The 22940-nt window shown below is 39.8% G+C and overlaps 2 protein-coding genes and 1 long non-coding RNA gene across 3 annotated transcripts; all 3 read right to left on the bottom strand.

Annotated features, from left to right (window-relative positions):
• Window position 1: 1 nt before the first annotated feature.
• On the bottom strand, window positions 2-9275 carry man2c1 (mannosidase, alpha, class 2C, member 1). Its single transcript, XM_005928769.3, has 26 exons — window positions 9077-9275; window positions 8436-8561; window positions 8225-8348; window positions 8067-8137; window positions 7792-7969; window positions 7514-7703; window positions 5041-5147; window positions 4837-4947; window positions 4671-4763; window positions 4444-4560; window positions 4266-4361; window positions 4030-4175; window positions 3557-3680; window positions 2900-3021; window positions 2729-2814; window positions 2301-2447; window positions 2132-2211; window positions 1956-2050; window positions 1774-1878; window positions 1519-1675; window positions 1286-1429; window positions 1053-1162; window positions 882-961; window positions 616-758; window positions 402-505; window positions 2-322 (listed from the first exon to the last, which is right to left on the bottom strand). Exons 1-26 carry the CDS (start codon window positions 9175-9177, stop codon window positions 211-213), a joined length of 3069 nt encoding a protein of 1022 aa, XP_005928831.1. The 5' UTR covers window positions 9178-9275; the 3' UTR covers window positions 2-210.
• A 163-nt stretch (window positions 9276-9438) lies between these two features.
• On the bottom strand, window positions 9439-13332 carry LOC121814989. The gene is made up of 3 exons (XR_006054712.1): window positions 12490-13332; window positions 12086-12170; window positions 9439-10868 (listed from the first exon to the last, which is right to left on the bottom strand). It is a non-coding gene; the product is annotated as an uncharacterized LOC121814989 (long non-coding RNA).
• A 2100-nt stretch (window positions 13333-15432) lies between these two features.
• Window positions 15433-21752, bottom strand: ca12 (carbonic anhydrase XII; the record flags this gene model as incomplete). Its single annotated transcript, XM_042223547.1, has 7 exons — window positions 15433-16505; window positions 17160-17286; window positions 17457-17614; window positions 17799-17862; window positions 17948-18043; window positions 20413-20555; window positions 21560-21752. Coding segments are annotated over 7 exons (1434 nt in total), but the record flags the coding sequence as incomplete, so codon positions are not given.
• Between the last annotated feature and the right edge of the window lie 1188 nt (window positions 21753-22940).

Here is a 22940-nt window from a genome sequence, read left to right as displayed (position 1 = left end):
CTTGTTGTACAAATTGTTTATTAATTTGATACAAAATAATCAAATCAAATTACTTTTAAACGGCGTATAAACAGTACCAATCATATAAAGTGTCCTCGTAAACTGTTAGTAAAACAGCAGCCAATTCAATGTAATCTTTAGCTTTCATGTAATGTCTAAGTGTTGATCTGTATTCCACTTCCGTAAGGCTTAGTGAAATCCCACATGTTATCACATGATCAGCAATAGTGAGACAATCTGAAAGGGATTGAAGTCCAGAGTGATTCCTTCTGATGTAACCGGTACTGGCTGGTTGGGGTCTTGCTTCTCCAGGAGGTCACAGCTAAAAGAGGAAAAGACAAAGCTTTACTCATACAACACAGGAAAAAGAAAAACTACCAAACTAAAATAGAAACACTTACACCCAAGCTTCCCTGACTGGAAGTGCGGTTCTCAGAGTTGCAGTCACGCTGCTTCCATGCGACTCGTAAAGGCGGACTACGAGCACCCCACCTCTGTCCTCAGCCTGTTGTGGTAAATGATTAAAAAGCGAATAAAATGAGCTCATTATTTTCAGGAAGGGCAGTCTAAAGTTCCCACGCAAGACGATACAGATCTGATTGTTCACTTTGATACCTGCTTTATTGTCTCCAGTACGACAGCTTGAGAGGTCACAGAAAAGGCACTCCAGGGCACAGTGTCGGGGCTGCACTGGATTAACCTCAGAGGGAAATTGAGGTTGTAGGCGCACTGGATGACAGAGGCTTCTTGGAAGGATCCTATACAAACAGCACAATATTACATTAGACACAAATAACCAAACGTACTGGGTTTAAGCTTAACTTCTCTATTTCCAAGATCACATCAAAAGGAAAAAAACAAACAAAAACAGTATAACTTACTTGTGTGTGGCATGATTGCATATGTGAAGTGATGAATCCCTATGTCAGCAGTGGCATCTGGGGCCTTGGGTGCTCTCAGTCTGAGATAAAGTGAGATGCAGGAGTTAAAATGTTGTATGCCTGAATTGTACTGCTTGTAGGAGTGTTGTAAATAAACAATGGGAACCTCACAGGGAAAGAGTCATTGTGTCCTTGTGCACAGAGTAGCCGTATTTGCAGTCGTTCAGCAGTGAGACTCCAAAATTGTGCTCTGACAAGTCGGCCCATTTGTGACCCCAAACCTGAGAAAGGAAACGGATGACACAATGACATCCACGAGTAACACTTTTGTTACAGCAGTGAAGTGTGACATAACAGTGAAAATTTGTGAATTTTAAGGTGAACACAGCTTTACAGTGTCGTACCTCGAATTTAGCCCAGTCCCACGAAGTGTTGCGATGAGTGGGTCTCTGCAAGTGGCCAAACTGGATCTCGTAGGTAGCATTGGGGCTGCGAACTCGCACAGGAAATTCAACCTTGAGAAACTTGTGAGATTCTGCCCACTGAACCTGAAATTGGAAGACGCAGCACGTTTTTTTTTGCTGAAAAATAAATCTTACATGCCTCAGTGCCACATTTCTGAAACATTACAGCCTACTTCTGTGCTGAACTTGATGTAAGGACACATGGCATCCATGATAATCTCCTGTGTGATTGTGCTCTTATCACTGATCCTCAGGGTGAAGCTGACACTGCCCCGCAGTCCGCCTGGTGACACCACATGAACTGGCTGCACCACCTCTGCCACTGGTTTCCTATTAAGTTTGTTTTTTCTGTTAGTTTTATGATACTGATATACTGAACAGTACTAAAATATTTGAACTTAAATGCATTTGACAGCAATGGCTGAAACCTTGTCTGGAGATGGTAGTCCATTACATCCCATGCGTCCCAGTACAGGGGGACATCGTCAAACATGACAAACTGGTTCCCAAGGCAACCATCAGAAATGCTTTCCCTGAAATCAACACAGTGGTGAGAAACTCACTGTTGCTAGTACAGTAGTAGACAATATGCACCTTTTACACGTCTTACCTGTTTGCACTGATCAAACACAGCGATGCCAAAGTGCCATCTCTGTTTATGGCTGTCTTTAAAAGACCATTCTCCATGACGACTGTGCCATCAGCCTACAATTTTACACAGTTAACTAAATCAAATGGCAAAATAGATGAAATTTATGCAATCATCTTTCTATATGTAGCACACACCTGAACGGTGACAGAAACCGGAGTCACTGGCGGTGTGTCTTTCACGGGAGACACACCGATGCTGGAAGCTCTCACCAGAGCTATAGTGCCACACATAACAGTGAACGTCAGATATGAAGTTCATTGTGTGAGGAGCACAATATAGATATACTGGAAATACACAACAAACCTAGACCACTTTTTTCAGCTCCCTCTTGAATCTGGACAACTTCAAGACGTTCCCAAGGCAGAGAATTGAACACTGCCATGGAGCTGCCTTTTGCCACCAGGGCTTCACATGCGTCACGCAGAAGTGCGGCACCACCACTGCGGATATCTGAGACAGGATGTGTGAATCAGAATGTGAATACTTTATTAATCCCAGAGGAAATGATGGGGGCACAGCGCTCCAGGTCAGTAAGAACAGTAACTACCTAAACGAAATTAAATATTACAATATATTACAAAGTTACAAAAGCTCTAATAAATACAAATGGCTCAAATTAGAAATTTCCCAGCATATTATGCTAATTAAATAGTTAACATTGAAAACTTTCTGGAAACTGTAAATAAGCACTGCGCTGATTTAAGCTGCAATTAAAAGCTGTAAAAACTCACCTTCATAATATTTCAGAGCATCCTTCACCACCATCTCTATACAGCTGCCAGGAATCACGTCGTGAAACTGGTTTAGTAGAAGCAGCCTGCAAATGGGAAATTAACAACACATTTTCAACCTGCAGACACAAAGACTCACAGTGTTTAGTCCAATAAAGATTGTGTTTGAACCTCCAGAGCTCTTGCAGTTTCTCAGCAGGGTATGGAAACGTGTTGTTGCGGTACAGCGCCAAGCTGCTGGCTATCTCAATATCATGAAGCAGCGTCTCACACTGGCGGTTTCCTCTTTTTATCTAAACAAACAAAAAAAAAAAAGGCAGGCAATTAAAATGACATACAGCAATCAAACACATGAAATATTTTTGAACTGAAGCATAATTTTATAGATGTAAGGTATAAACTTTGCATGAATCACTGTACTAAGCAGGATTACGTTCTGTTCTACAGGTAATAGTTCTTAAATCCCTTTATATACTCTTGTGTATCTTATCTAGCTACTCTATCATAATAATTAACTATTCCTTATAAATATATTAAACAATCATGACTGTATAGTGATCTAAGCAGCTTCCCACACAGTCTACCTAATTGTCAAAGCCGCTATCCTATGTAAACCTACTCTAAGAAAAAGAAAAAAAGAAAAAAAAAAAAAAAAATTTTTATATTATATATATATATATATATATATATATATTATATATATTATATATATAAAAATTTTTTTATTACAAATAGTATTACTGTGGTCACTCCCTGTGGTCTGTTTTCTTTTCCACACAGATGAACAAGTTGTGGACTATATAATGACGACTATAACTATTATTCTACCTGTGCCTGTGTGGTGTATGTTCCATTGTGTAGCTCCAGAAAGAGCTCCCCCGTCCACGTGCACAGCAGAGCTGAGTCAGCCTGCAGCCGAGTGAAAAGCTCATCAGGAGTGGACATCTGGACTCTGGAGAGATGAGCACGAGCTATGACATCTCTGGTTAAACCTTTGTTAGTTATTATGACGCAAATACTGAATGACTCATTGACTCTATTGAAATTTAATCTACTGTACTATTTTGTAAAAATAACACAATGACATAGCTAGACATAACTCATCCTTTTTATTTCCTTTTTTTTTTATTTAAACAAGCTTGAATCAACCTGATTTACACACCCTTCCCTTTAAAAACTCCTGGAAATGACAAAAGAAGAGTTATGACTAAATCGATCAAGAGAAGTGTTTCTGGATCATTTCTGGGCCTTGGTCATTGTTATCAATGAATTACATGTTAATGTAAGAGACAGGAACTGACTTAGGAAGTCCATTTGTGTCCTGAACAAGGCGCAGTCTGTCTAGCATGAGCTGTGTGGGTCCGCCACCACCGTCGCCAAAACCAAAGAGTGCTGCGCTGTGATTGGCTCTGCCCTTGTCTTTGTTATTTTTCAGAGTTTTTACCAGCTGTGGGCAGAGAAAGATCCCCCTGAATTAAATCTTTCATGAGAACAGACTCAGCATTCACCGTGTTTTGGATACTTTAATCTAACTTACATCTTCGACCTTGCCTTTCATTTCGTAGGAATTTCCAGGTGGGAAGTGAGTTAAAACTGTCGAGCCATCCAGGCCTTCCCAGAAAAACGTGTTGTGCTTTGAGAAAGAGAAATAACGACTGAAAATTAAAACCTTCAACTGTTTTTACAGACATGCACTGTGGGAGATGTGCACTTACAGGAAAGGTGTTGACCAAATTCCAGCTTAGCTTCTGGGTCAAAAAGTTGGAAATGCCACAGCCCTGCATTATTTGCGGAAGCTGAGCAGAGTAGCCAAACGTATCAGGAAGCCAGAACTGTGGGACATTTAAAAAATTCACATTAAATCAAATCAAAACAAAATCAAAAAGCCTCAAGAAATGTAGCTGATAAGCTGCCAGAAAGGTTAACTCTTATGAGTTCATACCTCTTTGCAATACCTCCCAAACTCTTTGTTAAAGAAACGCTGGCCCTCCAGGAACTGCCGGACCATGGACTCACCCGAAGGCAGATTTCCATCCTAACAGGCAAATATGTCAAATATATCAAGGCAGTTTACATGATATTGCCTTTACTTTTAAGATGAAGTTTACCATTTCCACCCACGTGCCTCCAACTGGAATGAACTGTCCTTTCTTCACATAGTGTTGAATTGAGGAGAAGAGTCCAGGGTACCAGCTCTTTACCCACTGGAACTGCTGGGCCTGCACAAAAACAAAACAGTCAAAACTGGTGGGGACTGCTCAGATATTCAGAAGTGTTACGAGACATGTAAAGCTATGTTAGTGTGAAATTACCTGAGAGCAGGTAAAGACGAACTCTGGGTTCTTCTCCATTAAACGAATCACTGTCACCCAACTTCGGCCACATTTTCTAATGGTCTCCTCATAGGGCCACAGCCAGGCTATGGGTAAAGAATCATAATTATTGTTAGTATTTGAACTTAACTGACTATTAGATTTTCACATTTTGTATATTGAAAAATAATACAAAATCTATACTACCTATAGAAATCTATTTCTTACATTTTTTTCATCCATTTCACAGTACTGTTACTGATGTTGCATAAATGCTTGTTATCCACCTGGATTATAATTTGTAAATGTGGTCTGACTGTGGGTATTCTCTGTCTCTACCCGAAGGTGGTGCTGTTCACCCTGTCTTTGTGAGTTTCCCCAGTGTGCTGAGTTTCAGTGGACAACTGATGACTGGCCAAAAAACTGATTACATAGATTTTTTCAGCTGTTTCCTTATTCACAAGCAGCCAGATCAGCAGATAAACAATACTTTCCTCTTCCATATTTACTTGCTCCTAACAAGACCGTGGCTTCAGTGGAAAAGTCTGTATTATGATTTCCATGTTAGAGTCTGTTTTTAAATGCAATGCTGCCTGAGAGCCTGAAGACCATCACATTTATTATTGTTTAATGGCCTCATTATGACTTTTGGTCTTGTCCACAGATTTTGTCTGGTGCTTTGAATCCTTTGACAATATTATGCGCCGTACATGACGAGATATTTAAGCTCTTTGCAATTTTACGCTGAGGAACATTATTCTGAAATCGTTCCACAAATTGTAGACGCAGATTTCTTGCAGATGGTTGAGCCTCCAAGATGCTCTGCTTATACTTAGTCGTGTTACTGACCTGTTGCCAATTTACCTAAATATTTCAAAATTGCTCTTCCAGCTGTTTCTTTTTAGTACCGCTTACTTTTCCAGCCTTTTCCTGGCCCCAATCCTAATTTATTCGAGACATGCTGCTACTATAAAGTTCATTAATAAAATACAGGTTTACAAGATTTGCGAACCATTGAATTCTGTTTTTATCTACATTTAAACAGTATTTTGACTGTTTTGGAAATAGAGTTGGTAGTTTTATTACAGCAGATCCACATCAACACCGGCCATCACATTTTAAGCAGCATATTGTAAGTGGCATTGACATTTTCCATCCACGTTAAAGTATAGTGATTACTACTTAAGGTGAGGAGAGCAGTGCCGACTTGAGATCTGTCGTATATATTGAAAATATCTGCTGTGAATAGTCCTGGGCTCTATTCCAGGAAGGCAGTAGAATAAGCTCTGAGTTTAAGAATAAACTCTGAGTGGATGAACTCTTTCCAAGTCTTTAATAAATGTAAAGTTTTATCAGTAAAGGCAAACATGTTATAAGAAATGTCTCAGCTGTTATAGATATTAATTAGTTTTGTGAGGATGAGTCGTTTTAAATAAAAATCACAGATCATGTTGGGGAAAAATAAAGCCATAACATTTCCAGGCAGGACGAGCTGGGAAATGACCGGAGCCGAAGTGGATGTAGGCCTGATCCAGAGCCGTTACAGAGCCAATGATGCCTTCAGATGAATCCTCGGAATCATCTGAAGGCTTAAATTTCAGACACCATACTTTTCAAAATGTTAACACCATTTAATGTCTGAATCTCAATATGTGAGCAAATTTCAACATGAAATCCTCAGAGTGCAATCAAACTCTCTGCAGGCTGCATTGCTCATCTTCAATCAAATGTTCACATCATCTCTAAAATTCCAGCGGTCATACATATTTTCAGTAAGTGCAACTGATTACAAACACGACAAATGACTGAGTGAGTTGTGCCTCTAAAGCTTTATGCACATCATTGTTAAACTGCGACTGCTACAGTAACATACAGTAAATGTCTGCGGTACAAGGAGACTGACTATCTGACACCATTAATGTCCACAGAGTTAGACTCATAGACACACAGATTTTATTCTGAGCTGATTATAAATCTGTTACATAATTAGCTCTCCGACCTCATATACTGAAGACTGAATGACTTTAAAATCACTATGGTTAAGTATACGAAATAGCATTTAGGTGTTTGTAAAAATGTAAACTTCTGCAGTTTAATTCACTCCGCTACAGTTTGGCACCATGAATGACGAAATGAATCAGTGTCAGCCACCCGGGTGGTTCTGAGTTCTCATTGTTGAAATGACCTCTCTTTCTGGAAAAGAAAACCTGAGTTTCCCTCATCTTACGTCGAGTTGTTAGTTAAACCTGCTTTTTGGAATAGAGCCCTAGTTTCTGAATCGCTGCAACCCCCCCTGAATTCTTTCTTCTCATAGTCTGGATTGTTTTGTTTGTTACTTTGGCAGAGCTCACCCTACAATTCTCATTGCATTTTGGACTGCAGTGGAACTGGTCATCTTTGGGAAAAGAGCGACACTTTGTGTGGCCAGGTGGACTCAACTAGGACTTAATCAACCCTAAAATAAAAACATTACCCGAGTCTATGTGGCAGTGACCCATTGCATGGACAGTATGCTGGCTTTCTCCATTCCGCTGGTTGAAGAAGGTGCCTGCCAGACTATGTACTTTAGCAAAAGAACTGGGGTCAGAGGGGTCACAGAGGTTCACCATCTCATTGACGGTGAAGAGCGCCTGGTAGCCTCGCTGCTCTTCCTCTCCAAGCTCCTGTGAAGAAGAGTACAGAATGTCATGTTTGGCTTACAATGTTTTTTTAAGTAATATATCATCATGCACTATTTTTGGTTGATAGTACCTTTACAATGTCAACAAGCATCTCAAAGTCTGTCAGCAGCTCTCTTACATCCCCGTTGAATACAACTAGCTCAGCTTTCTGTACAGAAAACTTCCGGTTTGGATCTGGAGGTGCAATCTGAGAGCCCTGACCAGCTCCAAAAAGCCCGTTGCAGGCCATTTCCACATACAGGGTGAGACTAAACAGAGACACAGACATGCGTAAATTTGGGGTTAAAGCTGTCTAAAAGATGTGGTTGCTGCTGATTCAGCAAAAATAAGATCAGATCAACTCACCTGTGCGGCTCCTCATCCTGCAGACACTCAGAGAGGATGTAGCTCATCTTTTCACCTTCTTTAGTCAGGCCCTACAAATACAAACAGCATGGATAAGGTGGAGGTTAAGCCGAATATTTCTGCACCTTTGCCTTTAAATAAATCTGCCGCTGCGTTACCTGAACAGGCTGCTCGTCTCGCCAAACCATTGCTTCTCCATCACTTTCCCACAGAAGATGAACCGCTTTTCCTCTCCAGGACTCTGGGATTTTCAGAGTGACTTTAAACCAGCAAGTCCACCACCTTCAACAATCATCATACTTGGATTAGTGCCAAGACCAGAGGGAATAATAAATCCCAGAGTGATAAAAATCTGTTAATCTTACTTACGTTGGTCCAAAGGTATCGCCAACTTTACATGGGTCAAAGATCTGTTTGGAAGCTTCTGCGAACGTGATCCGCTTAGGGGTGAGGAAACAGGCAAGTGATTCCAGGGGGCAAGAGTCTCCATAAAGCCTGGGAAGACCAAACCATTTAAAATTCATAGAAATCCATAATCATAAATCATAATCTCCATTTCCACGTTGAAGCTTTAAAATACCTTTATACTGAGACTCTAAAATCAGAAAGTCCTTTCATACTGGCTGTGTGACTGATGAAAATATCAGTTAAACTACAGCAGCCTTTTTTGTGGTAAAGTCACATTTTGAATTTTTACAATAAAGAAAAGTGGAAAAAAAAGTGCATTTCACTTAAAGGAAGTTGTACTCTAATGCATCATAACTACTGGGACACTTAACGCAATGTTGCCTGCAATATTGCATACATGCTTTCCACAGTTATTAAGAAAACAACTCTCTGTATAAATGCAATGGGCTAAATAAATTGCATTTTCCCCTCGCAGTATTTTGCAGTCACGGAGACTCACGCTGACGTATAAGGTAACAGAAAGCAACAACTTTATCTCTGCTGTACTACATCGTTAAATTCGGATTCTCCACGTCAGTGCAGCTGAATGAAAGAAACCTTACCGTCCTCTCAGATTGCAGTCAGTGAAGTAAATATCCGAGATGAATTTCTCTGCTCTCTCGAGGAGAGTGCGCCTGTTCTTCAGCACAGGCAGGTGATACATGACGACAAAAGCAACCAAACGCTCGCAGACTTGCAGCTGCAGCACCGAGAACAGCTAGACTTGATGTGAAAAATTAGCTCAATTCTTCACACGAGACCCCGGAAGTAATAAGGTTTTATTATTGCACTTGAAGGAATTATCCGCTAGATGTCACTATTGTCCAAAAAGAAAAACCCCGACAGTAACGAACACGTTTTATTCTTTAAGAAATCACGAAAGGCAGATTGACTCAAAAATGTAAGACAGATTGTATTTGAACATTTTTAATGATGAGTTTTGTCTGCATTTGTTGTACACAAAAAACTGTATAGCTCACTATGACAAACATACCATTTGCCACATCTTGACACATGTAATGGTGCATTTATTTTTAAAATCCCAAACAAAACAAAACAGTATAACAAGAATAAAATTTGATGAGCAGACAAAATAAATAAATGAGTAACAATTACAAGAAAAAATATATTAATGTGTTAAAGACCTGGCACACTGAGGGAGCATTTTATTGTGACAAAACGAATCACCTCATGCTTATTTTGCTTTAAGATTGTACTTCTCATTTGCACAGGCTTTTTAATCAGTCTAAACATTCTGATATAATTTCCAGTTCATCCATCACCTCCACACATTACAGCTTTCACCAGACAAACACGCTTTAACCAGGGATTAACAGCTCCACATGGTCATTACTACTGCAGGAAGATGGAACTGACTACGTCTGTAAAATACACAAAGCAATAACTCATCTCAAATTATACAAAAGAATGGCATGAAGAAAGGCTAAGGGAAACCTGATGAGGATAACATGTTAACTTTCCAGCAGTCCTGTGGTTAACTGTACAGCCTACAGGCCAACTAAGAAGCTATCAGGAGTGCTGGGGAGTTAGTCTTGTGATCCGACTGCCGGACAGAGGGTTAGGGGTCAGCCCACGAGTGGCTGGAAACACAAAAGCCTTTTTTTCCTCAACATTTTTCACAATGAAGGAGCTGTGTTTGAATGAAGCTAAGCACCCTTTTATTATGAAATCCATAAAGCAACTGTAAGTACAGGGTTGTTGGAATTGTGGTATAGCCCATCCCTCTAGGGCCATCCTATCATCAGAGATGTCTGTCAAATCCTATCCCCCTATTGTTTGAACTGTGGTTGGGCTTTCCACCATGCCGGGACAGCCCTAGGGAATGGGTGCCATGATCTGACTTGACCTGAGATTTTCACCAGTTCAGCTCTTGGCTCTTGCCTGGTAGACTCTGTGTGAAGCTCTCCTTAGGAAACACACCACATCATGTCAGATAAATAAAGTGGAATTAAAGAGGACAGCTGTTCCTCTTGCATGCAGTTTAAAACATCCAGCATGAAGGCCTACCATCTTCTGCCTGCCACAACACAGCAAAAGGACTCCAGATTGTGGCTTGAGAGAAAAAAGTACTTCCCAAAACCCTAGAGCCACACGCAAACTTTATCATGTGATGTGATTAAACCTTGCATGCCTTTATAAATCTCCAAAGTGACCCATGGGGCAAAAAATAAATAAAGTGAGTGATGCAAAGGGACAAAAGTCTTAAGGATGTTGAAGTTTCTGAGCTCCTTTGAAGTGTGATTCAGAACAAGGAGTTATACTCTTGAGCCATACTCGTCCTTGTCTCCAGTATTGTATCCAACATGCATGCCTTTGTCTCGTCCAGCAGCAACTCTAAAAAAAAAACAAAACCAACAGGTGATACTGTGCTTTAAAGAAACACAGTTATAGTTACCAGTGAGGTGTAAGAAATGATGGGGGGAGCATTTAGACAAAGATGTAACGTTAAACACCTTTCAATCCCTTCCAGGATGTAATTTGGAATGAGACTGTGACATAGCCTTTCATCTCCAAAAGTATGCATTTATGTGTTTTGGAAGGCATTGTCAGCACTGCTGAGCCTCACAACAATAAGGTCTTCGGTTTGAACATCCTGGATAGTTGCAGGCTGTGTGGCGTTTGCATGCTCTTCCTGTGTGTGGATAGATTTTCCCAAGATACTGCACCTTAGATTAATTGGTGATTTGAGGTATAGAAAGTGATTAAAAACACAAAGAATAAAGTGCTGTATGAACATATTTAAGTTTCACTTTAACTGCTTGAGTGGTCAGCAAGAAAAGTGCTGTAGATACGTCGGTCCATTTCTCCCCTCTGGTTAATACTAACCTATCCTTACATATTTAAACTAACATTGTTTTCCATATCTAAAAGTATGAATGCAGTAGTATACTCACATATCACTCCTCACCAGTGTGGAAGTTATCAGAATTTAAAAACAGCTATAACATTACTTCCTCTAGACATAAAATTCTACATGCTTGTTTTTCTAGGTCAATTATTTTCATATATTTGTAACTATGTATCACAAGAATTACATAATAAGTTACAAAGTAACCCCATAAACATTGTCTAGTGTCCTACTAGTTGTTTATAGAAAACCATAACTGCACAAAAATGGGTTTATGATTCATGTGTTGTCACACTGCCAAGGAGTGACTAAGAGTGGCACAAGTGAATGCACACACATTTCCCACCTATAAAATCCATTTAACGAGGGCACAACCACTATCAACTCCTGGACTTTTAAACTCTATATTTGATTGTCAGTTAAAGCAATCTGTCTCAATGTGTCAAATTTACATAGTGTTGTGTACTTTGTATTCCAGGCTCCATATCCAGTCATATAAAAAGCCAGTCAAATTCTTGTTGTACTTAGATATTTAGACTTCCTTAAAAAGTGTGGGGCAAACCAGGTTTGAGCGCCTTGACAACATTGTTCAAGGAATGGAAATAATCAAGCAGAGCAGATGTGGTTTAGTTAAAAAACAAAATGCATACAATAAGTTATTGTTCAGCAAGGGATGTTTTCTGTGATTTTGCCCTTTACCTACCTTTTTTGCCTTAATATGCAGCACATCAAGGTGACAATGAAAACAAGTCCCAGTGTACAGCTCACCAGTATGGGAACCAGTAAACCTGCAGAGCAGCATAAATATATATTTTGTCATAAGTGGCGATTATTGTTAAATAACAATTTCTAATGGGGTATGTTTATATTTCAGAGGCCTAAATATAAACTTGAATTTTCATGTGACATATCATAAATGAACAGAAATCAATACTTAGTAAGTCTTAATAATAAGGCTTTACTTTTAGACTTAGATGTGTTTAGTGATCTAAGAAATACTTAAATAATTTATAAATTATTATTATAAAACCTTCATGTTATGTATTGTGGCTTAACATGATTATACATGTCTGTTTAAAAATGTTTACTGAGCCTAAAGCAACGTACCAGTGTTTATCCAAGAGAGGTCGTCTGAGTAACAGAGAGAGAGAGAGAAATAGTGAAAATGCATTTTAACAGATTTTAACTCAGATAAGGAAAATAGTGAAAGGACGACCCATGACTGATAATAGAGGGAAAATAATTACATTTCAGTCATTTTCATAGGAGAAACAGACACTCATATGACACAAACATTGGAATTTTTGTTCCTCTAAAATTTCTCCCGCAGCCCATTGACCCATTTGAAAAAATTTATATAATGTATAAATGAATTATCTGTGAATAACGGTGAGACAGGTGTAATGGTGAAGATGCAAGGAATAGAGAAGGTGGATGAATATAAATACCTGGGGTCAGCCATACAAAAAGCAATGGGTGATCTACAAAAGAGGTGGAGTACAGAGTGCAGGCAGCGTGGTGGAGTGGGTGGAGACAAGTGTCTGAGATGATTTGTGACACAAGGATGCAAGATTGAGAGGGAAGCTTTACAAAAATAGTATTGAGATCTGCCATGATGTATTGTATGGAAACAGTGGTATCCTTAAAAAGACAGAGGGCAGAGCTGGACGTGGCTGAGTTGAAGATGGTAAAATTCACTAGGAGTGACCAGGATGGGTAGGATTACAAATAATTCCATCAGAGGGACAGCTCAGGTTGAGTGGTTTGGAGACAAAGTCAGAGAGAGACAGCTGAGATGGCTTGGACATGTGTAGAGGAGGGATAGTGGATATATTTGACAATGGATGCTGAAGATGCCAGACAGGAGGAAAGGAGAATGACCATAGAGAATATTCATGGATGTGGTGGAGGAGGACATACAGGGAGTGCAGAATTATTAGGCAAGTTGTATTTTTGAGGAATAATGTTATTATTGAACAACAACCATGTTCTCAATGAACCCAAAAAACTCATTAATATCAAAGCTGAATGTTTTTGGAAGTAGTTTTTAGTTTTAGCTATTTTAGGGGGATATCTGTGTGTGCAGGTGACTATTACTGTGCATAATTATTAGGCAACTTAACAAAAAACAAATATATACCCATTTCAATTATTTATTTTTACCAGTGAAACCAATATAACATCTCCACATTCACAAATATACATTTCTGACATTCAAAAACAAAACAAAAACAAATCAGCGACCAATATAGCCACCTTTCTTTGCAAGGACACTCAAAAGCCTGCCATCCATGGATTCTGTCAGTGTTTTGATCTGTTCACCATCAACATTGCGTGCAGCAGCAACCACAGCCTCCCAGACACTGTTCAGAGAGGTGTACTGTTTTCCCTCCTTGTAAATCTCACATTTGATGATGGACCACAGGTTCTCAATGGGGTTCAGATCAGGTGAACAAGGAGGCCATGTCATTAGTTTTTCTTCTTTTATACCCTTTCTTGCCAGCCACGCTGTGGAGTACTTGGACGCGTGTGATGGAGCATTGTCCTGCATGAAAATCATGTTTTTCTTGAAGGATGCAGACTTCTTCCTGTACCACTGCTTGAAGAAGGTGTCTTCCAGAAACTGGCAGTAGGACTGGGAGTTGAGCTTGACTCCATCCTCAACCCGAAAAGGCCCCACAAGCTCATCTTTGATGATACCAGCCCAAACCAGTACTCCACCTCCACCTTGCTGGCGTCTGAGTGCGGACTGGAGCTCTCTGCCCTTTACCAATCCAGCCACGGGCCCATCCATCTGGCCCATCAAGACTCACTCTCATTTCATCAGTCCATAAAACCTTAGAAAAATCAGTCTTGAGATATTTCTTGGCCCAGTCTTGACGTTTCAGCTTGTGTGTCTTGTTCAGTGGTGGTCGTCTTTCAGCCTTTCTTACCTTGGCCATGTCTCTGAGTATTGCACACCTTGTGCTTTTGGGCACTCCAGTGATGTTGCAGCTCTGAAATATGGCCAAACTGGTGGCAAGTGGCATCTTGGCAGCTGCACGCTTGACTTTTCTCAGTTCATGGGCAGTTATTTTGCGCCTTGGTTTTTCCACACGCTTCTTGCGACCCTGTTGACTATTTTGAATGAAATGCTTGATTGTTCGATGATCACGCTTCAGAAGCTTTGCAATTTTGAGACTGCTGCATCCCTCTGCAAGATATCTCACTATTTTTGACTTTTCTGAGCCTGTCAAGTCCTTCTTTTGACCCATTTTGCCAAAGGAAAGGACGTTGCCTAATAATTATGCACACTTGATATAGGGTGTTGATGTCATTAGACCACACCCCTTCTCATTACAGAGATGCACATCACCTAATATGCTTAATTGGTAGTAGGCTTTCGAGCCTATACAGCTTGGAGTAAGACAACATGCATGAAGAGGATGATGTGGACAAAATACTCATTTGCCTAATAATTCTGCACTCCCTGTATAGAGGGTGTGTAGTGGTTCCCTTTTGGGACCAGATGAAGGAAAAAGAAGAAATCATCTGTGCTGTGACGTGGATCAAGTCAGAATTTTAAATACACAAGCGCAGTCTAAAACTTTATCTTAACTATAGTTAACCCTCAACATTTTTAATTTGACTACTTGTTTAATCCTCCTCTATATAGTTAAGGTGCAGAATCTACACACTTCTTTTTCGTGGCATGCAAAATAAACATAATGTAGTCTAATAACTTGCTGTCATTTCTCCTATTTAAGCATTAAATTCTGTTCATAGATGTGCAACTGAAAACCTTTAATGCTTTATTATTTTATATAAATATAGAAGTGAAATGTAAAAAGCTTCCGTTACCCTGCAAAGATCTAAAAATCATGTTAGCTCAAAATAAATTCTTTTGGTTTAGCCACATTTCTACATTGTGTACGACAATAATTACTAGCATGGCTCCAGAATTACCATACTATAGGACTGAGCTTGGCATCCAGTAAAACACTTTAAATGGTCCTTGGCATCTCCCACTCGTACAAGTTGACACGTAAAGATTTTCACACAGGAAACTTGTCATTTTTTATAGTTTATTGAAAAGCATTGCTTAGCCAGGCAAATGTGGGCAAAGATACCAAAAATACTAAATTATTTTAAAAAATTAATATATATATTTTCAGAGCAAAAATATACACACTGAGATAGTCCTATCATTATACTGAGGACAGTCACTGCTGGGCACTGGTTTTGCATCCGATTGATTTTGTGCAAAAAACAAACAAACAAAATCTGTGACAAAGAAAAACTGTTAACGTTTCTGAAAACTACAAATATGTGCACACACAGGAAAGTAAAATTGTAATATCACGTACATAAAGCATAAACTGGTTAACAGAATGCAGGGCGTGGCTTGGAAATTTGGCTGTCATTGTGGGACACACAACTGATGTCTGCTACAGAAAGTCACACTGAGTTTCAACAATGCCAGGCATCTCTCTAGTCTTCCCACTCCATAGGCAAAAGCCAAGGATGTGGATAACCCTGGCTTTGTGGTTTCCTGGAAACTGTAGCAGTGGAATGACCATTATATTGTGTCATTGGCACGTCTTTCTCCAATGCTGTGGAAGTCTTTCTTTGATTCATCATGGCTTTAGTCAGGGAATGATTTAACTCAGTAGCCTCGTCTGTTGGCCGTCCCTGGAGAATATACCTGATGGTAGGGAGAGCTAAGTCTGATCTGCACTCTAGGTAGCTTTTTAGGTTAAGCTCAGGGAAAACTGCATCTCTAAGAGCCTGAACCATCTGATTCTCAGCATGGGACTGTTTGAGCTGGTGGGAAACTCTCTGTTCCAGTGAGACGTAGCTCAGTGTGTTTTCTGCTAGCCTGAGTTTTCCCACATGGCGGTTGGCCTGGCTTTTCTTCCCAAGGGATGGATTCAGCGTTTGTTGTTTGGATTTGGCCAGTCTCTCACTCTGCTGGGTTTTGAGGTCTTTCTTCTTGCCAGCATGGTGTTTCTCTGAGCCACTTGGTAGGAGCTTGTACAGGTCTTCATCAGCCAGGTCTCCTAAGTCGCCAACCAGTAGCTGCTGTATGATTTGCTTTCTTGTTAACGGAGATGTAACTGTAAGAGTACCATGCAGTCTTCTGCCTGCATCAGACACAGAGCCAATGTTGTTAAACATCCCCGCAAACTGGATGCTCATTTGGACGATGATGGATCTTCAAGCCCACCATGCAACAGCGCTGCTCATAGCGATACAGTAAAAGCTCAAGCTACTGTCTGCTAGCTAGCGCTTCTGAGAAGCTCATAGCATGGGATTTCACACTGCCATGTCACAGCACGTCTCATTAGGAAAGCATAGCTCTGCGTGGAAAGCTTTGAGGAAACCATGCACATTCATACCACACAATATGGACCTAAATACCATACATTGCGGTACACCAGGCAACCACATAAAAGTCAGGCTTTAGGGACAAATTTAAGGGCTGCAGATGTTTTCAGCATGTCAGAGGAGTGGTTAAATCAACATGTCTTAAAAGATGGCGTACTTCCAGACAAGCTCATCAAGCTCAATCAAATTTAAAAATGATCAGCATCAAATCTAAGCCACAAGCAGGTTACACCATACAAGCCAAAGCCAGCATGACAGCTGTAATCTCTGCAGCAGAATAAAAGCCCTCAATTCATTCAAATGTGTCTTTCAGCCTTTTTTTTAAAGCAGCACAGCAGCCATGTCGCTTATGTGACCTTTTCACCCATGCTCAGGTAATAAAGCAAGCCATGTTTGTAGACCATACTTACGTTCTTTGAAAGATGCCAAGACGAGCCGATTGTCAACAGGCTGCGTTTTCCTGTAGTTGTTACTCAGCGACATAGAGGCTGAGTCCTGGGCATTCGAAGAGTAGAGCGTTGCTGCTAGGGTCAGAAACTAAATAAAGCACAGCAAAACAAAAGCAAGTTTAGCACAAAAGCTTTTCCACACCAATAAAGTTTAAATGAGAGAAAGACGCTACACTGACACATCTTAAAATTTTTTTGCAACTGCTTTCTTATTCTAATATTAAACCTGGTTAAAAGTCACTTCAGCTGCTGAAGCACCTGTTGGCGAGAAACTGTTATAGGATTCCTGAACACCGTCCACAGGACACTCGGATAGCACGGAGGAGTCGTCAGTGAGCCGTCGTAGCGATAATACTCATCCAAACGTGTAGGCAGCAAAGCTCTGATGTTGAAAGCAGGCACCTTCACTTTCTGATCTGACAGTCGGAATGACAAAACAGAAATCAGCTGTTGGGTGACATTAGTGTAAAATCCATGACTGTCATATGAATGATTCACACCTCAAACTTTGATAAAGAATCACAAACACAGCTTATGTTTTGCATAGGCTTATGTTTACTCCACATTAGTACTTAGAAAAAACTAGTACTCAGGTCTTACCTCTGTATATAATACGATTTATGAACTTCAGAATGTGGTCAAAAGCTGGATTGAACATCCCAACCTTTATAGAAACACATATAATCAAATAGTTAGGTCTACTTTACAGAAGAAAACAAAATTACAGAACATTATCCACAAGGTCTCACCTCAACCAGCACACCCAGCACAGCCAGGCCATCAGATTTGTCCACGGCGGTGGAAATATTGGGATACTTATCTGAATTGTAATGCACTAGATGCAACTGTGAACAAAAAGAACAATATGTCAAGATCCTGTGGAGAAAAACACAAAACAAGAAGGTATTTTATGTAAATCACTCTCGTTTTTATAACTCACGCCATCTGTGACATAGTACTAATAGCAGCGATTTGGTGGGGTCATGGAAAAAGTGACACATACACTGCCAGATTGTTATGTACACCACTGCATCACTGCAACAGCCCTGTGATAAACCTTAAAGTACCTTAAGACTACTACCCTGTGTTCAGACTATTACTTAGTTTCGGGCGAGCATGGAGGTTGGTATATCATGTCATTATAACGTCTCTGCTCTCCATGTTATCTCCTTTTTATTTAAATGACAACTGTTATTAGTGTACACTTATAATAGCTGTTCAATGCAGAGAGTAGATGTTAGTTGGATTGAACATAAGTGGAGGTATTCAGAAAGCATTGAATGCAATCTTCTGTGGAAGAAAATACCAAAAGAAAATATTTTACACCAGCTTTCTTATAGCAGAACGTTATTCTATATTCTGTACAACCCAAAGGCTTCTTAGCCCTTCTGACCAAATAGTTTTATTTACAGACTTTGTTCTGTCTTGAGAATTAAGGAAGACCTTTTCACCATTTCAGGAAAATGTTCAATTTCCCATCATGCCATGCCTCCAAAACAACATGTCATCAAGGAACTGTGGTTCTGGAGTCTGGAGAGACTTGAAAAGACGCATGTTTTCGACATGTCCACACAGAAACTCAGGTCAAACCACAGCACCTTAAATGTGGCTGCACAGCAGCTGGAGCGTGGTCACATAAAATGAACACAGGTTGCAGTCGTTTCAGCAGTCGTTTCAGTCTGCCCACTGTAATCCAAATAATTCCAAATTATATACAACAGTATCCCATTTTCACCTACTTTACTTTAAACTTGACTTTCAAATCGTCTTCTTTACCTGAAGTGCCAAAGTAAATACATGAAACTATTGTGTGAAACCTGTTTACAGGGCTTCACACGTTAAATAGCACAGACAGCCGCTCATTTAGCGAAGTGGTTTAAAACCACAGTAATATAATAGCCTGGTACATACAATCCCCTAAAACCCTTTTGAGTAAGAGACTACATACCATCTAGCAATGAACATTCTGATACTGACCGATGTCTTTTTTCTGACTTTTAGAATATGCAACTAAATGCCAAATATGCTGATTTGATGATTGTAAACCAATGATTTATTTTGGTAAAAGAATCCTCTATGTTCTCTGTAATATTAGGAGTGAGGGTTTAGAGTTAAAGTTTTTATGCATATAATTTCAATTTACACTTGATTGCACATCAAAATAGGCAGCACGTAGAAGCAACACATTTGACAGATGGGTGTGAGCTACATATTTGCAGCAGTATCAACAAACCACAACAGTGACATGCGAATGCTTTTCATATTTCATATTTAGCAACATCATCTTTGAAGGGTGTCAGCGGCTTCGATTCCCCTGCCAGTCAAATGTCACACGTTTCAGTCACAAAGTATTAATGCTTTGCTTGAAGCCAGAGTTGTCACTTCTAAGTACAGATAAGGGTAAAACTTATTTAAATAAGCAGACACAGATAATCATATCTTTAAATCGTGACAGAAGAAATATTGTGTGATATTTAATAACCTCACTCCACTCTCTCATTTAAATATTATAACTTCTGTTTCAGTTCTGTTTACTTCAGTTTACTTTGTTAGTCCTCCTCATCCATATTAATTGAAGGTTGCTTTTCTCATTCAATTCAGTTCAATTCAATTTTATTTCTACAGCGCCAAATCACAACAACAGTCACCTCAAGGCGCTGTATATTCTAAGGTAGACTCTACAATAATCCCCACATTGACTATGGAAAGTCAGAGTCAGTGAGTCTCTGTGCTGGAATCATTCTAGGACTAAAGGTAGTCACCTACAAAGAAAAACATACTGTTTATTCATACATGCCAGAGGGATGAGGTGAGGTGAGGTGAGGTGAGGCGAGAAGCTACCTCTCAACTGAGAGTGTTGAGCTGGCAGGAAGACCAGTAGCAAAGAAAAGGCAGAAGTGAATCAGTAGCTAAAAGTTGGTAGAGTCAAGGAGAAAGTGAGATAGGCTACTGCTTGGTCATGACTGATGAGAAAGCTGCATCTTAGTCATATCACTTGCAGTTGATATTAAGATGGTACAGCTTATCGCCTAACACCATTCATCCTAACAGGAAATGAATGAGTTGATGAACCAACCAGAACGAATATCTGACATGTACATGTAGAAAGTTGCAAAGATATTGAAATACTTTAGGACAACTACCTTGAATTTGTACTTAAGTGTAGCACTGTAGTGCACTACTATCTCTGAGAAGTGCAGTTTGCATTGTTTACCTCTGCAGCATACTGCTTACTGTTCACCGTATGCTCAGAACCTGCAGGCTGACTGGGGGAGCCCCAGTGGAAATGGAGTTGAGCCGCAGTGTATCGGTTACGTAGGCTGGAGATGGACATCATGGGGGACAATGAAAGCTGCACTGTGAATCAAAGCAAATGAAAGCACACATCAACATAAAGAGTCATGACTGCACCAGTAAACACTGGGGCATCACAAAACATGAGCTTTATCTAAACTGAGGAAGTCAGCATGCCAAATCCCCAACCCCCCACCCTTCCCTATCCCCACTGTCTTGTTCTGTCATAGTGGTGTAGCTGCTTTTAAGACCATTTATAGCCGGGTGACGCAAAGTGCATTTCGCATGATCGTCAGTGCATGACGAATGCTTGCACATGAAAATGCTTTGTCAGCCCATTTGGAATACACGTCACACTGATGATGCCACTCAGTTTGTGGTGTTGAGGCTCACCAGGTATGCACACATAAGCATTTCTGTGTTATTTGCATTCTGTGTGCAGAAAGCAGTTTTGTTATGCAGATATAACAGCAATGCATCCTTGCCAACATTCGGAAGGCATGACATGCATCCTCAGCTATACATGATTGTCACAAAAATTCCTAATGGAGCAGTTTGTACATGATGTTTGAGGGAACATGACAGAAGCGTATCTAACTAGTTTTGCAGCGCACAGTTTATTGCATAGTTTCACTTCACTTCGCTATGTTCTAAATAAATATTGCACATTAAATTTAAGCTGGTTTCCTTCATTAAGATGCATCAGTCCAATCAGATGAGTAGTCTTTGGTCATATTTTCCCAGGCAGTTAAGATAATAAGAGGTTGATTATAGAAAATTGTTGTGGCAAATGAAGAAAAAAGATCTGCCTATCATTTTCCTAAGTTTGGCCCAGAAAATAGGTCTCCACATTTATGTGTGGACATTTTAATGAATGCATAGACAAGCACATCACTTTGATTTGAAAAACTTTTAGGTTTCAGGCCAAACAAAGCATGGCATACTTAAATATTTGCTTAGTTTGATACACACTGTCTTACTTGTGATGAGTGTAAGTACACATTACATCTTACATCGTATTGCACGTCTTACATATTCTTTGGATAACACTGTTGATGTATACTCACCAGAGTGTCCATTGTTTCCAAGAGTGAGCTGCTCATTTGGAGACAGGTTGTAGTTCTGAACCTCAATTGGACGTAAAGTGGGATCGAACCTTAGCAGATCTGACTTCAAGTCTATTGGTGACTGTAGCGCTCCACCACAATACGGATAATGCTGGGACCAGTGGTCCTGTCCTTGGGGTCCTGCAACAACATTAACATTATTACATTATGCAATTTTTGAATCTGAATTTACCTATCTGAATCTGAATACCTAGATTTCAATTTTAAAAGTGTGGATTCACCAGAAAACATTAGCATGGACATTTTTCAGAAACTAAACTGTTTAATGTTATCAGGCAAACATCTCACAGTGTGAGGCTAAACAGTGGGTGGCTCCAAAGAGGGCTAGAGTTTGTTTTAGTGTGTAATAAATGTTTTATCTTTGGTCCAAATGACTTATTATTATCTATAAACAAGATGGTGGGAGGAAGCCTACGGCTCTGCTCATGCGCTTTTTTTGAAGCAGTGAGAAAAGAGAACCAGCCTGCTGCTTGCAGGCAGCGCCACGCAGTGAGAATGCCGTCTCTCTCCAAATGAGAGGTTTCTATAAAGTGCAAGACACCGAAAATGGCCACATTTACAATTGAGTCATACGGTTTACAAAGCGACCTCAGTTTTTTTTGTCAGGGGGTTAACTCTCAAAAATGTTTCCTCCAAGGCCACGAGGCACAGTGTGCTTTAAAATAATACAGAAATTGGGAAACAATTATTTTTTTTAAATGGACTGAGAAGAAAAACAGGAAGCTGTTGAATGTGCATTTTCATTGTGTGATGTTTTAAGTGTAAGCGTCTATGCACTGAGCTTTTCAAACAACAAGTCAGGCTAATAGTTTGCAATGAATGGACTTCATCAAATTTGAAATGTCACATTTGTGACAAAATGGAAGAAGCTGTGCGTATGCTCTCATCTTGGCAGCACAATTGCTGCTAATTCATTATCTGTTTAGCATTCATCAAAAGATTCACCATTCACCATATGCCAGCTGACCATGGTTAAATATAAAAGATTGCCCCCAACCTCCCTCTCAGACACATGTGGATTGACTGTATAAGACATGCCAGAAGTCGTCAACCAAAGTAGCAAAATCACTGAATACTTGTTTGATGAAAAGCTCCAAGTTCAATCTAGGCAAACCGTCTCTAACTAAGAAGAAAATTGTTCTTATTTTACTTTTTCTGTTACTCACTATTCATAACATTTGTGTTTTACTTTGATGCTGGGTGCCCTTTAATATAGGATGTTTAGTGGCCCTTGGTGGTCCCTAGGCAGTACTTGGTAGAACATAGATGACTGTGGGTAATTTCTACGTAAAAGAAATCTTAAAATAGAAGATTTTAACAA

This window comes from Haplochromis burtoni, unplaced genomic scaffold, assembly GCF_018398535.1.
Source record: "Haplochromis burtoni strain Fernald_Lab_line unplaced genomic scaffold, NCSU_Asbu1 Contig_114, whole genome shotgun sequence".
NCBI lineage: Eukaryota > Metazoa > Chordata > Actinopteri > Cichliformes > Cichlidae > Haplochromis > Haplochromis burtoni.
The sequence above is the reverse complement of the archived record's forward strand: the minus strand, read 5'-3'. Positions and strand labels throughout refer to the sequence as shown.